Raw genomic sequence first — 14,976 nt, forward strand, 5'->3', positions numbered from 1 at the left:
CATTGTCATGGCCCTTTGCTCAATGGGGACTTGATATGGTGGGCAAGTTACACAAATCCTGGCCAGGAGGAAAGGAGTATATGCTAGAAGCTGTCGACAAATTTACAAAGTGGATAGAAGCGAAGCCGATAAATTCACCAGACGGAGCATCCGCAGTAAAATTCATAAAAGGCCTCGTTTTCAGATTTGGAGTGCCCCACAGCATCGTCACAGACAACGGCAGTAACTTCACATCCCACGAATTCAAGGATTATTGCGAAGAGGTGGGTATCAAGTTGCACTTTGCGTCAGTTGCACATCCTCAAACCAATGGGCAAGTCGAGAAAGCCAATGGCATCATCTGCAATGGCATCAAGAAACGCTTGTTAGGACCACTGGAAAAAGCTCGGCATACCTGGCCAGAAGAATTACCAAGTGTGTTGTGGAGCATCCGAACAACACCAAACACAGCAACACAGGAAACTCCGTTTTTCTTGGTTCATGGAGCAGAAGCAGTACTACCAATCGAGATAGAGCACAACTCTCCACGCGTCGTCGAATATGACGAAGAAGTGTCGAGAAAAGCGCTAGAAGACGACGTCGATGCACTTGATGAAGCTCGAGACGAAGTATTATCTGGGGTAACCAAATACCAACAGGACTTGAAGAATTACCACAGTCGACGTTTGCGGCCAAGATCTTTTCAGGTGGGAGACCTAGTTCTTCGGCTCACGCAAAAAAGTCATGAAAAACTCGAGTCACCATGGCTTGGCCCTTACATTGTCACGGAAGTAATCGGAGGAGGAGCATACAGGATAAAGGACAAGAAGACAGGGGTGGAGGAGCCAAACCCCTGGAACGTGGCGCAACTCAGGCGGTTCTACGCCTAGAGTCGAAATATAGTCCTTGTAAAACTTCAATGTACTGAAACGCCCGCGAGTTTTCAGACGCACTCTTTTCCTTTTTCGGGGCACCGAGTGGGGCCGGAGAAGGTTTTTAATGAGGCGGGCTCGCGGTGCTGCAATATAATAAAGATAGTGTCAATATACCTTTCTCTTTATCGACATGTTCAAAGTCTTCGCTCCGACAAATTTCAATATAGTTCATCAAAAAAGAAAAAACCTTGCCTTGGTATTAAAATACCTCGTGAGCTAGTAAAAATACAAAATAGTACTCAATAAAGAAGCTCAGGGGCTCATATCCGACATAAATACATAAATGCCTTGGTTCAAAACCTCGCAATATGCAAATACAGTAAAGAGTCACCGAAATACTCGGGGGCTAGACAAACATACAAATATAATGATTGCTTCACAATATAATCACAGTCATGGGTCACAAAGAAGAATTATCTACAGGAGGAAAATAACTAGTCTTGATTCAGTATGTCATCAAGGGTAAGTCTGTTTTCTTCAGGAGCAGCGCCAAGAAAATCGGCATAGTGGCCATCGGCAAAAAAGTCGGCGTCCATCCGAAGAAGGTCTTCAATCATTTCTTCGGCTATAGGCGAAACCTTCGTGTTAATTCGGTCAATACCAACTCTTCGACGTTTTACCTTCTGATGAACCTTCGCGACAACTTGGGTAAGGTCAAGATTTGAGTGGCAGATCTGGAGCATGATAAGAGCAAATGCGGCGCCACTACCAATTGAGCTTTGACAAAATCATGGATACTGCGAGCATCCTTGAATCTTTCCATCAATTCAGGAAGAGTTTTTGGTTGAATGTTCCGAGGAAACATGGAGTTATAAACCATGGACAAGGTCTTGGTACAGAAGTCAAGGAAATCACGAGTTTGAGAGGTGCGATCCTGAAATCTGACAATTTGGCGGGTCCTCTCTGGGGTAGCCCAAAACAAAGAACCATGGTCCAGGGAAAGGTTAACAAGGAGGTTCGTCCTAGCATTTACCCTCTCTTCCTCGGCAGCAGCATCAGTAAAGGAACCTAACAAAACAACGAAGTAGAAACCTTTAAGAGACATAGCATGAAGATGAAAGATATCGGAGGATGAAACAAGCATACCCGACATATCTGCGCTGGCTTCATTCATCAATTCGAGCATGAAATTTTCTCGAGTAGTCGCCTTTTCAGCCTCGGAAGCAGCAATTTCCTTAGCAGCCACGGCCTCGTGAGCTTGCTGAAGAGCAACTTTTTCGGCTTCAGATGACTTACGAGATTGCTCCATCATCACAAGTGTTTGCTTCTTCGCATACTGAAGTTGCTGTCGAAGTTCATCCAGTTCTTGCGACAAGGTATCGTCGACAGGTGCAGTATCAGCAAAAGCTCTCCTCGCGCAAGAAGAAGGCGAAACATTGGAAGGAGCAGAAGATGGAGTATAGTTATCAAATATCAACTGAAATTTAAACAAGACAACATCAAACAACAAGCAAAGACAGAGGTTTCATTAATCTCTTGGAATAATTACAAGGGCATTACAGTGGAGCTAAGGAAGTACGTGTCGCCAAATGGCTACTTTGGCGACAAGAGCAAAAGAAACAGAAAGAAAAACAGAGACATGCAACTAGACCTCCGGCCTTGACGAGCTAGGAGTCGACGCTGGTTTAATCCCGAGATAGGCCAAGATCTTTTCAACCCTTGACCTTTTTGGTGAAGGAGCAAGGGGGCTTGATGGTGGAGTAGTGGTGACGACATTTTGTTGAGGAGGCGAAGATTCTTCTCCTTCAACTAGTGTGTCAGAGGCAAGTACAGTGCGTGACGTGCTCGTTCGAGGAGCTACGTCAACAGTTGGTACTTCTTCCTCGTCATCACTGTTGATCAAAAAATCGGCAGCGTAAAAAACAAGACAAGATAAATATTTCGAGTACAAAAAAAAAAGGGAGAAGTAAAGACGACTTACGAACTGACAAGGGATTCAATATAAGGATCATAAGCTGCCTTCGGACGGGAAGGAACAACTTCTTCAGCCTTAGAGGTGCCAGAATCCTCGGCATCATTCCTTTTCCTTTTGTTCCTTGGGGAAACAGCAGGAGGAAGGGATTGTGTCAACTCACTGGCTTCAGACTCAATTTCTTTTTCACGGGAAGCCGCAGATTTGTGAGAACCTGCGACTTCACTTTCGGGAATAGCAGAACCTTGAGTATCTTCGGCAATTATAGCCTGTTCTTCGACTTCTCCACCCTCAGGAAGAGGAGGAAGGGAAGTCATAGTAGGATGGTTCTGTAAAAAATAGTGACAAAAGGAAAATTAAAGAAATGACAATACAATGAGGTGCAGAGAAAGTGCGGAACAAGATAAAAAATCGGGAAGACAAAATACCTCGGGGAGTGGATTGGCGGAGCTGTATGGTTCCACGCGACAAGAGGAAGGAATAGGGTCCTTGCCCAGGCGAGAAAGTCTTCGAATCAATTTCTCCAAGTCCTTTGAGGAAAGATCACTGGAGATTCTGTTGGCGTCGTTTTCGCCAGAGTACGTCCAAAGGGGATTTTTGCGAGCCTGAAGAGGCTGCACTCTAATCCTAAGGAAGTAGGCAGTGATTTGAACACCAGACAGCTCTTTGCCTCGAGTGTTTTGAAGCTGATGAATACGAGACATGAGTGCCTCTGTCGCCTTTTTCTCTTCTTCGGAAGCTTCGGCATCCGAGGAGCGGCGACGCTGAATTTTGGCACTTCCGTCGAAAGGAATTATGTTGTGTTCAACAGAGTTGGCGCTTTCTTCGTGAATGTAGAGCCACTTTTTGCGCCATCCTTGGACAGAATCAGGAAATTTGACGTCGAAGTAATCGACATCAGTACGAACACAGATAACAACGCCACCTATGTTATAAGTGACGTTGTGGGAGCCATTGCGGCGGAGGCAGAAAATGCGTTTCCACAGAGCCCAATTGGGAGGGATTCCGAGGAAGCATTCGCAAAGTGTGATGAAAATAGAAATGTGAAGGATGGAATTGGGGGTCAACTGGTGCAGTTGAATCCCATAAACGAAAAGAAGGCCGCGGAGGAAATCATGAATTGGGGTCGAAAGGCCGCGGATGAGGTGATCAACAAAACTAACCCGGTACTCCATTGGAGGCTTGGGGTAGCTTTCTTCGCTGGGAAAGCGGATGGCGTCTTCCTTCTTCATGAGGCCAAGCCTCTTCAGCATGTTGATGTCCTGGTTGGAGATTTTAGATCTCTCCCACTCAAGATCCTCGGCGGCCATCTTGGATTCCGGAGTACTGTGGCGAGTGAGTCGCGTGCGCGGTGGCATCAACGACAATGGGCAGAGCAGTGCTCGTAAGTGCGGAAGATCAGAGCGAGTTGGGCGCAGGGGAAGCTTTTGCGAAGAGGAACAGATGAGCGGCGCAAGCGAGGAGATAAACGGAGGTTGAAGAAAGGTTTATATAAGAATCAGGTGAAGCAGTGTGCCGTTGGATGAAGAAATCGTGTGGTGCAAAAGATCTCCTAGATACAAGGGTAAAAAGGTATTTTTACTGAGATAGGCGTTACCGTACGTGCGCCAGAAAAAGCGGAGGACGTGTGTCCCCCACTTGCCCGACGTGTCAACATGGTACAAACAATGGACCCACAAGGCAGAAAAATCAAGACTACTAACAGGGATGAAGCATTTTTCATTAAGGGAAGAATGTCGACAAGAAAAAAAAAAGATTGGCGACAGGAGGAATTATTAAATACTTCGGGAGCCTTTGATCAAATACAAGTTTTTGCCCAAACGCTCGGGGGCTACTTTGACAAAAAGTAAAATTTCGAGTATGGCAATATAGAAATTGCGGGAGCCTACAACCAAGAACAAGTCCTTGCCTGTAGCCTCGGGGGCTACTCCCATCGGGAGCGCTGTTCGCGCACCCGAGAGATAAAAAAAAAAAAAAGAAGAAGAAAGAGATTATATTGGGAAATAATGACAATATAGCGACAAGGTGGACTAAAATGTTGAGCCTACAACCAAGCACAAGTTCTTGGTTGTAGCCTCGGGGGCTACTCCCATCGGGAACGCTGTTCGCGTGCCCGATGGAATTAACAAAGGAAAAATAGAAAAGCAAGAGAGTATATTTCGAGTTATAATTAACTCTACATATACTCCCATCGGGAGAGCAATATAAGTCATATTTGACTCGATAAAATGTGCCATTCCAACAGCCGGAAAAGCACTCGACAATATATTCTCAGAACGCCGAAGTTGCGATCAATTTCTGAATGCCGCAAATTTGCGAAGGTAAGACCCCAGATCCGTTCTGCTGGGCGTGGCATCGCCAAAGACTGCGCTCTGCTACCTTTATCCGTATCAACAGATACGAAGAAAAATCCTAACGGACGCGTTAGGTACCCGATAAATTTGACTGGGACTCGACAGAATGGTAAGACCTTAAGCGGCACATGTCGAAGTTTACACCAGTATCCCGAGATCATGTCCAGGGACGTGATTTTGAAGTAGGTTTTTGCGGATTGCCACTAGAGCAGTTAACTAGTACCTGATCCGTCAGATGAACTAGCCCCAACTACCATCATCCCTGTACAATATAGAATCTTATGTGAAGAAATATAAAAAAGTTAAAGCTTTCGAATAAAAATAAACAGTGGAGATTTTCCCTGATTCTACGATTCAAGCAAAATCTCGGGGGCTACTGACATAGGCATCCCAAATGGGCCTGCCGAAGATAGTACCCGGGGTTTACTGAAGGCCCACTACCCGAAGAATAAGAAGATTCGGGAGCCCAAGATATATCAAGGAAAGTCAAGAGTTGTAATAGGAAGTGTTATTTGTAATATGGCGGGATGAGTTAGAAACCATCCCGGACTCTGTAACTTGTATAGCACGAATCCCTCGGCTCCACCTCCTATATAAAGGGGGAGCCGAGGGACGAAGAGGGAATCGAATCGTTGTCTACAAACCCTAGTTTTCATAATCGTCGAGTACTTTTCGGCTGAAACCTTCGAGATCTACTTACCCTCTACTTCCAACTAAACCCTAGCCTACAATCCATAGGCATTGACAAGTTGATACCTTGTCACTCCCCAACGACATGATGATCAAACATGACCAACAATCATGGTGCAACAATATCCAACCGGATAACAAGTACATACACTAGAAATATATTCAACCAAATATCTCTCTAGCAATATTATGACAATGATAAGATCAACAAGTCTAGTGCAAGTAAAAGTACAAGCACCACAACGCAACGAACTAGAAGTGTGGAGTAGCAGAGGAGCTACTTGCAAGATCAAGGAATTAGAAAAGCATCTACTTTCCTCGGAAAACAGATATTGTATGGTTCTTTGTCAGCACTGAACACTATGTATTCCGATCACTCAACACATGCAGCTACATCGGTATATACCGTAGGTATGCTGTCCAACTCTCCTCAGCTTCAGTATCTCCTTCGTGCATGAATACATCCTTGGCCGCTCATCAGCATCTCTCTCAGTATCACTCTCGTGCTGACATAACCCTCGCTCTCTCTCGACATCTTTGGTCTCTGATCTATGCAAAGGATCAAAACTACTATCATGCCTATTTATAGTGTCAGCGGCTACCGTGAACACCAGCTAAATATCTACTCGTAAGGTGCACTGCTCCTGAACGTTCGCCGCCTTGCCGTTTAGATGCTTCCTGTGACCCCTGGGGCTGATAAAAAATATCTCATGCCGACTCCTGGAGATGACCAAACCCAACACGCCCTTGAGCCTAGATAACATGCAGGATATCCACACAAGACAAATGCTATGACTCAGCCACTAACCTCTCCTACCATGCCACACTGCTCCTTTACCTTTAAGTCAACACTTGTTTGCCTTGTACTACACAATACACTGACTAATTTTCTAATTAGCTCCATCGGTCGATCCATACATCAGTACTAGTACTAGCTAACTAGCTAGGAAATATGCACAAGCAAGTTCAGTTCTAATTTAATTCGTGCATGTAGATATTTACCTCTAATTTTTAAACACCAGATAATAGATGAACAAAATAATTAGCAACCACACATGATTTTAACTTAAATTAATTATTTACCCAAAAATTCGGGTTATCACATCCTACCCACCTTATTAGAATTTCGTCCCCGAAATTCCATACCAAAACAAACTTATATTTTCTAAAACCAAGATGCATGATTTTATCTAACCAAAGCATTAGTGAAACAAAATATTTAGAAAGGCACAACAAAGTTAGATCAACATATAAGAAATGTAAAGAAATGTAAAGCGACGGCTTCTATCTTACGTGCCTAAACTACCCAGTTGTCCCTCATTGATTGCAAAATTTTATTTCTTATTTAGCCTAAGATTTGATACCACTAAATTGTCACGCCCCGAAACCGGGCCTAGTCGTGACAATGCCACATATTTATAAACTTGCGATATAAACATGTAAGGCTAAAAAAAACATATTTAGAAAGCTAAAACAACACTTTACTCATTTTTTTATTACACGAATCCTAATACATATTTATTTGTCCTTCCTGTACGCTAAGCCTACGCTTTGCCAACATCTTCAAATATGCTAACTTCTGTAAAAAAAATGGAGATGACAAGGGTGAGTATGAGGACGTACTTAGAAAGTAGTGGAACGAAAGAATAGATAATCAACGGATTAATCGGAGTCAACGGAAGATCAACAAAGTACATGTATAAGCGAATTCAAGGAAGATAACAAGACAAATGAATTTGGCGGAAACGAGAGCGGAAATGATTGGCATCATACATGACAGCAAGCTTCCCAACCCAGGAGTCACAAGGGTGAATATCCACACTTTTACGCTCTGCAGAGGGGTACTCCGACATCGACAGTCTTGACTAGCTCCACCGACGCTAGCCAAGCAATGTTATTTTACCAGCTAAGACCCGGACACTCTGACCTACTGATATCGATCGCTCCTACGGATCCATCACCGACACTTTCCCGAACAGAGGCCGTACCCAGTGGAGAACACAGACAGTCCCATACCTGAACTGTGATCGGTACAATATGTTTGTCGGCGTGATACCAATACACAAGGCTAGGATATTAGCAGGCAAGTGATACAATCACTATCTTGAGACCAAGAAACCTCAAGGCTCTACATGAGATCCCGCAAATTAGACGATTCCAACAAGTCGGAGATGACTACCCGTCACTCCCCAATGACATGATGATCAAACATGACCAACAATCATGGTGCAACAATATCCAATCGGATAACAAGTACATACACTGGAGATATATTCAACCAAATATCTCTCTAGCAATATTATGACAATGATAAGATCAACAAGTCTAGTGCAAGTAAAAGTAAAAGCACCACAATGAATCAACGAACTAGAAGTGTGGAGTAGCAGAGGAGCTACTTACAAGATCAAGGAACTAGAAAGGCATCTACTTGCCTCGGAAACCAGATATGGTATGGTTCTTTGTCAGCACTGAACACTATGCATTCTGATCACTCAACACATTCAGCTACATCGGTATATATCGTAGGTATGTTGTCCAACTCTCCTCAGCTTCAGTATCTCCTTCGTGCATGAATACATGCTTGGCCGCTCATGAGCATCTCTCTCAGTATCACTCTCGTGCTGACATAACCCTCGCTCTCTCTCGACATCTTTGGTCTCTGATCTATGCAAAGGATCAGCAACTACTATCGTGCCTATTTATAGTGCCAGCGGCTACCGTGAACACCAGCTAAATATCTACTCGTAAGGTGCACTGCTCCTGAACGTTCGCCGCCTTGCCGTTTAGATGCTTCTTGTGACCCTTGGGGCTGATAAAAAAATATCTCATGTCGACTCCTCGAGATGACCAAGCCCAACACGCCCTTGAGTCTGGATAACATGCAACATGTCCACGCAAGACAAATGCTATGACTCAGCCACTAACCTCTCCTACATTGCCACGTTTGCTCCTTTACCTTTAAGTCAGCACTTGTTTGCCTTATACTACGCCGTACACTGACTAATTTTCTAATTAGCTCCATCGGTCGATCCATCCCTCTAGAAAAAAAGTTGGAGCAACATTGTATGAGTGCAGAAGCGAAATCCGTTGAGCAAGAAGCCAGTGATAGTGGATTCTTGTTTCTGAGGTATTGCATTTCCCAGTAAGGATGATCAGATTCAATAAAACCAGTGTATTTCTGGCTTTCCATCCGAAATCTTTCCTATGGGCAAGACCCAAGGTGAAAAATCAAATCAAAGTACTAGGAAGAAATGTGCTTTTTGTGCGTGCTTTTTTTCTAGCAAAAGTACATCAATACTAGTACTAGCTAACTAGCTAGGAAATATGCACAAGCAAGTTCGGTTCTAATTTAATTCTTATATGTAGATATTTACCTCTAATTTTTAAACACCAGATAATAGCTAAATAAAATAATTAGCAGCCACACATGATTTTAACTTAAATTAATTATTTACCCGAAAATTCGGGTTATCACACATGCCATAAGAGCTCCTTGCTTCAACCGAACATCTGAGCCTTAGTTCTTCAACCCATATTTTGCTTAATGTTGTTCTTCTATATTTGTCAAGTACGCCTGATGTGCTTCTTGCTTCAAGCTAGCCTACGTCTTTGTCTTGAGTCGTTTGCTAGTGTATTCTTCAACATATATTGAGGCAGGCCCGGGCTCACGGGAGTGCGGCCCGTGCGACAGCACACGGCCCCAAATTTTTGGGGGCCCCAAATCTTCTATCTCTACTAGTATAAATGCCCGTGCGTTGCCACGGATACTCAAATTTTATATCTCAATGCACATAATGCACATATGTAATGCACAACTCACCGGAAAGAATAGTAATAACAGAAAAAAAAGGGAAACGACCGAGCCAGGTCGAAAGCCGACCTAGCTCGGCAGCTTCCGTGTACGAGCGTGCATGCGAGCCACACACATATGCTAAACGGCTTGTCAATCCCAAACCCATGCGATCCTTCAATCCCCAAAATCCACAGCGCTGCCATGGACCCTAGCTACCGCAGAGCGTGGCGACTGATGGTTGAGGACGAAGCACAGACTTCCATGGAGAATACGGGCAAGTCACCTGCACCTGCTCGTGGAATCAGCCGGGTTGCAGCATGTCGGGGTGCAGCCAACACGCGTCGAATGATGCCTCGAGTGGCGAGAGTCCGATGCACCACGTCGAGGTTCGCCCAACCGATGCCAGGCAATGAACTCGATGCCCTTGCATTGGGCAGTGGGGGAGGCGGCGAGGTCCAATGCACCTGATCGCGGAGGGAGGGCACAGGTGGTGGTGTTGTTTCCAGCGCATCTAGAGGCGATGGAGGGGATGTCGTCGGGTCGGGAGGCATTGGAGGAGAAATTTGGTAAGATAATTTTCTTTCCTTTATCCATCCACGCAACATGTTTTATTTTCTTCCGATCAGTGCTCGTCTAGCTTGGATGTTGGTAAAAATTGAGAGCGATTTGTCTTCAAATTTACTTTTTTCCCTAGTGGCATATAGGAAGGTTGGCCTTCAGGTCTTTCATTGAAAAGATAAGCAATGCAAATCATAACACTTATGGTAAGCTTGCACGTGCATTTATCATCACACATATTTGCAACCCTAAATTTCAAATTCTTGTATGTCAAACATCACATCTATTTTGTCAAATACCCAAAAATATATATTATAATTACCAACAATATTTTTTCATACACCAAATGCTAGACAGTTGCATATGTCACACATACTTTATGCAGCAAATACAAAATAAACATTCTGGCATGACCAATACATATCAGGGTAAGATGCCAGCGCACTTGAACACATCCAGAAGTTTCAGCCAAGAGAAAAAAGGCCACACATTGCCAAGTTATACATAGAAATACTAAATGAAGCTAGAAAAAAAATAGTAATATACGAAATTTTGACATGTCAGCTGTGCTTTGACATCTATAGCAAAATAACAGCGCGGAATACAATAGTTCCTTTCAAAGTATCCTTCTTCAAATTGTTCGTTCATCTATAGGAGCCAATAGAAATGCTCAACTGAATAAATTATTGGTTGGGTATGGTTGCTATCAAGAGAATCTCTTTAATACCTTGCAGCTGCTAGCTATAATACCAACACATGGATAATACACGGTTCGTTTTTGAAGTAGTGAAAAATCTTCCTCAAGTAGCTATATAATAAATCAAGTCATCTAACTAAGGTAATGAGAAGCTCACTGCTTTATATTGGTGCTCCCATGACATCTCACTCCTCTATTCTCCTTCCCACCAAACTTTCTTCTCTCCAATGGAGTCCTCCCGTCTGTGACTTTAACTATCATGAGAGTTCACAGCAAATTAAAGAAATTAGTATCTTGACGATATATTTACCGTTGTTGATCCATATTGATGATACAGAAATAATGCATTTGTTTAGGATGGAAGATGATTAATGAACTATCAGTTGAACAGTTAAAAGGTTCCCAGATTATGTAGCATGTACATATAATCAATTTTCATTTGAAAGTGTTGCAAAATTCAAACTGAAGCGTGAATGGTTCTTTATCAACCAGTGTAAATTTCTGGATAATAGAAGGTTCATCTTCAAGACAATATAAATGACTACAGTAGGGTAGCTATTAAAAATATAAACTAATATTAACAATGTATGTCAACAATGCAATGAACTGGAACCTTAATTGGGGAATATAACGAAAGTTCATCTGTAATTTGTAGTTGTATATGGAAATTACAGGCTACCTCACAAATGGTAGAAAATTTGAGCACACACGCAAACATTACAAACAAGCTAAAAGTGCTTCTACCTTTCATCAAAGATGCGACAACTAAAATGGAATGAGTTGCTTAATTTAACTTTGACAGAAGTGAAGAGGAAGGACCAAAACAAAAAGAGACATAATCTGAGAACATGCATCTAGAAAATAAATGAGAGCTATCTTAGAAAAGCATATAATGCTGCTACTGGCTAGCTTCTCCAGTATCTCATAGATTAAAGGTTTCCCTATACTTCCCAAAAAAACTTCGTAAGATTGTAGACTTCAGTTTCTCAATATCAGTACTCTTCCAGCATGGGTGGATCAGGAGCAAAAAAATATCTGGCAGCTCTTAGGAGATGGACAATTACTCGCTGAGAACAAGAGGATACCAGACAACTCTATTGCAATCAGGAAATGAAGAAAAACAGAACATGATTCTCATGATGCTCTAAAAGGAAGCGCACATGAATAAGAAGAAAGTGCATTTGGCAAGCTAGCAAAAGTTCTATCTCACTCACCTGTAACTTATAGCCAATTTGATCTTGCATGGACTGATTCATATTTGTACACCACTTGACTAAGTAGTCATTGTATTGAAATGGTTCTAACCTTCAGAAAGGTGCCATCTAATGCTTGACATTTGAGTATAATGCTCCGGGAATGATTCCTTTGGCTTATCATCACTGAAATTGAGAGTAGATGTAAAAGAAAATTAAGCTATGTAAACGAATATGCTCAAGAGCTAAACAAAGAAATAACAGTGTTTCAGAACAACTGAGATCGTACCAGCTACAATAATGTTTGCACCGTACTTCTTTGCTAGTAGAACACGTTTAACCACGGAGAGAGCATCAACCGCTAAAGCACTTCCAGACTCACTAACTTCAGGCCTAACTGGTTACAGAACAACAGGAAACAAACATCAGATAATAGATCTAGCTCAATCAGCCATAATATCGCTTAATAATTAATTTCTCCCTCCTAACTACAGAGCCAAACATGTTCAACAACCATTGTTTGCAATGCAGCAAACAAAGAGTAATACGTTCCCAAGATACACAAAAAATCGAACATTGCAGAAAAATTAATAGTGGAAACCAAAATCCACTCTACCCTACTCTAAATCAAAATGAAAGAACTAATTCTACTTCCTGAGTACATGTAGCAATTAGCACCACATCTTAGATGGGTGTAAAGTGTAAACCAGATGATAATAAGTGTGAGCTGGGCGAAGGATAGATATCTCTGAGTTTGGCTAAAACTACCTTGTCTAACTGAATAACTTGAACTGAAACCACCTGGTCTATTTTCGTCAATGGAGTACAACATGTCAAACGTCCCATATGCAGTAGTGGAAACAAGATGGCCATGGGGATTTGATACTGACTAACCGTGGAAGAGGAGAAGAGCCTTCTTCCAGGCCAAGGAGCAGCAGCTCAGAGTGCCACCACGCACGGGTGCCGAACACGCCAAAGCTCCTTCGTCAGCTGATAGCACCTGGTTCTTGTGCTCCCCTAGCCTCCAGTCGTGAAATCTACAATGGAAATTTACCCAAAATTCCTCACTGCTAAATCGAACATGAACTTTAATCATCACTGCAACTACTCTTGCTAACAGCCACGGCTTCGCAACTCGAAGATGGTGACTATAATATAGCAAGAGCAGATAAAACAATGGTTATCTATAAAAAAAAATCCATGTCACAATGGTCAATAGATTGTCCTCTATCATAAATATCAAGTATGAAGGATGCAAAATCTGCAATTATTGATCATATGCAGATTATAGTGAGCAAACTATGTCCATGATATTGTTGATGATAAGCCAAATCCAACCATATTTAGCCACATTGAGTAACTCATAACAATTACTACTTTTGATTTTGAAATAGCTGCTACTGCAGGCATAAGGGCGTCATATAAATGTAAAACACACGCAAAAACAGCGGTCAAGCAGGTTGATATAGAACAAAATCAGCACGCAGATATGGAATTATCTTCTAAAATATAATAGTTGTTGTTTATGATAGAGGTATTTACCCATCAGTGTGATGAACATCTTTCCAGAGCTGGGCACGATTATCCTTCTCCCTGCATATCTTCTCTCACAACAGTGCATGAATCCAACATATGCTTATAAATGCAAAAAAAAAAAAATCATGTCACTGTTTGTATTTTTGTAAAACAAAATTTATTATTTGTTAAGTGGCAAATGGTGAGCACATAGTCTAGATATGCAATTAGGAACTATCTCAGTGGATATTTTTGATTTGACAACTTAAGAAATGAGAACACAAAATTATACCAATGGTTTCTTACAAGTTTTACTCAGTGGAAATTTTTGAGTTGACATTGTACCAAGCATGTGAGGAGCACAAAATTCTGAAGCTGTGCAACATCCAGCAATAGATGGATGTAGAACCGGAAGAAGAACTGAAAGAAAGAGAGCAACATATTAAATCACAAACCGCTAGACATGCCATAATGGCAACAATTTTAGGTCTTTTGGCCATGTTCATAGCAGCAACTACTACGGTACTACCTGACGAAATGCCATACTGTTAAAAGAACGAACATAAAAAGTCAATGTATCTCAATTTGGATAATTTGAGGCAAACAACACCATATACAAAAGAAACCTCACTGTGCAAGAAAAGTAGGGAAGAACAAAGCAAAAAAAAACAGAGAAGAACTAACCTTTGGGCAAGCAGCGATGCAGCCTGCAAAAGCCGCACCTAGAAGGGATTGGCAGGAGGCGGGGGAGCTCGAGGTCGGGAGGATCTGGTCCTGTACGGGGAAAAGGCCAGCAACGGGGACCGCGGAGAAGCTCGGTCAAGGACGACGGATCTGGAGGTCGGGGGCGGCACAGGTCATTGGCGGACGGCGGCGGCGTGGAAGAAAGAGTGAGGAGCGGAAGAGCATGCACACCGGCGGGATTCTAACGACGCACAGACCGGGGAGAGGCCTCAATCTGGGCCGGCGAGCTCTGGGAGAGGGGCGGCGGGCGCTCTGTGGTCATGAAGCGTTGTCCAGGTGCGTTGACGAAGGATAGTTTTGATGAAGCGTTTTTTTGGGAGTCACAGTTTGTGGGATGACGAAGCGGAACGGCTGACGACGAAGGGTTTGATTGCATTAGCTAGGACGACGAAACGTATTGCGTGGATGGCAGAATAAGGAACCACTTTAGTCTTTTTAAGTATAGAGAAATAGTTGGTTCCATTTTCCTGGCTTTTCATGCAGCCACGTCATCCCTATTTTCCTCCTGTGTTGCGCTGATATTCCTTCCTGTACGGGCCACTTCCTCATATGTGGGCTGGCCGAGATATGCCCGCGAGCCATGCCATGATTCAGTGGGCGTTCCTT

General features: G+C 42.8%; 1 protein-coding gene across 2 annotated transcripts; it reads right to left on the reverse strand.

The window, feature by feature from the left end:
- Positions 1-10,820: 10,820 nt before the first annotated feature.
- Positions 10,821-14,769, reverse strand: LOC127304115 (uncharacterized). Of its 2 annotated transcripts, XR_007853354.2 has the most exons (5): positions 13,654-14,769; positions 13,006-13,148; positions 12,401-12,508; positions 12,133-12,297; positions 10,821-11,172 (listed from the first exon to the last, which is right to left on the reverse strand). XR_007853354.2 is itself a non-coding variant. In XM_051334823.2 (4 exons), exons 1-3 carry the CDS (start codon positions 13,205-13,207, stop codon positions 12,200-12,202), a joined length of 408 nt encoding a protein of 135 aa, XP_051190783.1. In that variant the 5' UTR covers positions 13,208-13,261; the 3' UTR covers positions 10,821-11,172; positions 12,133-12,199. The 2 variants fall into 2 exon arrangements, 1 of the variants encoding a protein (XP_051190783.1); XM_051334823.2 differs by lacking the exon at positions 13,654-14,769 and having other exon boundaries at positions 13,006-13,261.
- Positions 14,770-14,976: the final 207 nt, after the last annotated feature.

The sequence above is a fragment of the Lolium perenne genome, chromosome 1, assembly GCF_019359855.2.
Source record: "Lolium perenne isolate Kyuss_39 chromosome 1, Kyuss_2.0, whole genome shotgun sequence".
Taxonomy (NCBI): Eukaryota; Viridiplantae; Streptophyta; class Magnoliopsida; order Poales; family Poaceae; genus Lolium; species Lolium perenne.

Bases quoted from the DNA above. Each gene is read 5' to 3' on its own strand.
- LOC127304115 (XM_051334823.2), bottom strand. From the start codon at position 13,207: ATGATTAAAGTTCATGTTCGATTTAGCAGTGAGGAATTTTGGGTAAAT. The intron at 12,509-13,005 runs GTTAGTCAGTAT...TTCTGTAACCAG, and splicing joins GGCTCTTCTCCTCTTCCACG to TTAGGCCTGAAGTTAGTGAG. The intron at 12,298-12,400 runs GTACGATCTCAG...TCTCAATTTCAG, and splicing joins TGCAAACATTATTGTAGCTG to TGATGATAAGCCAAAGGAAT.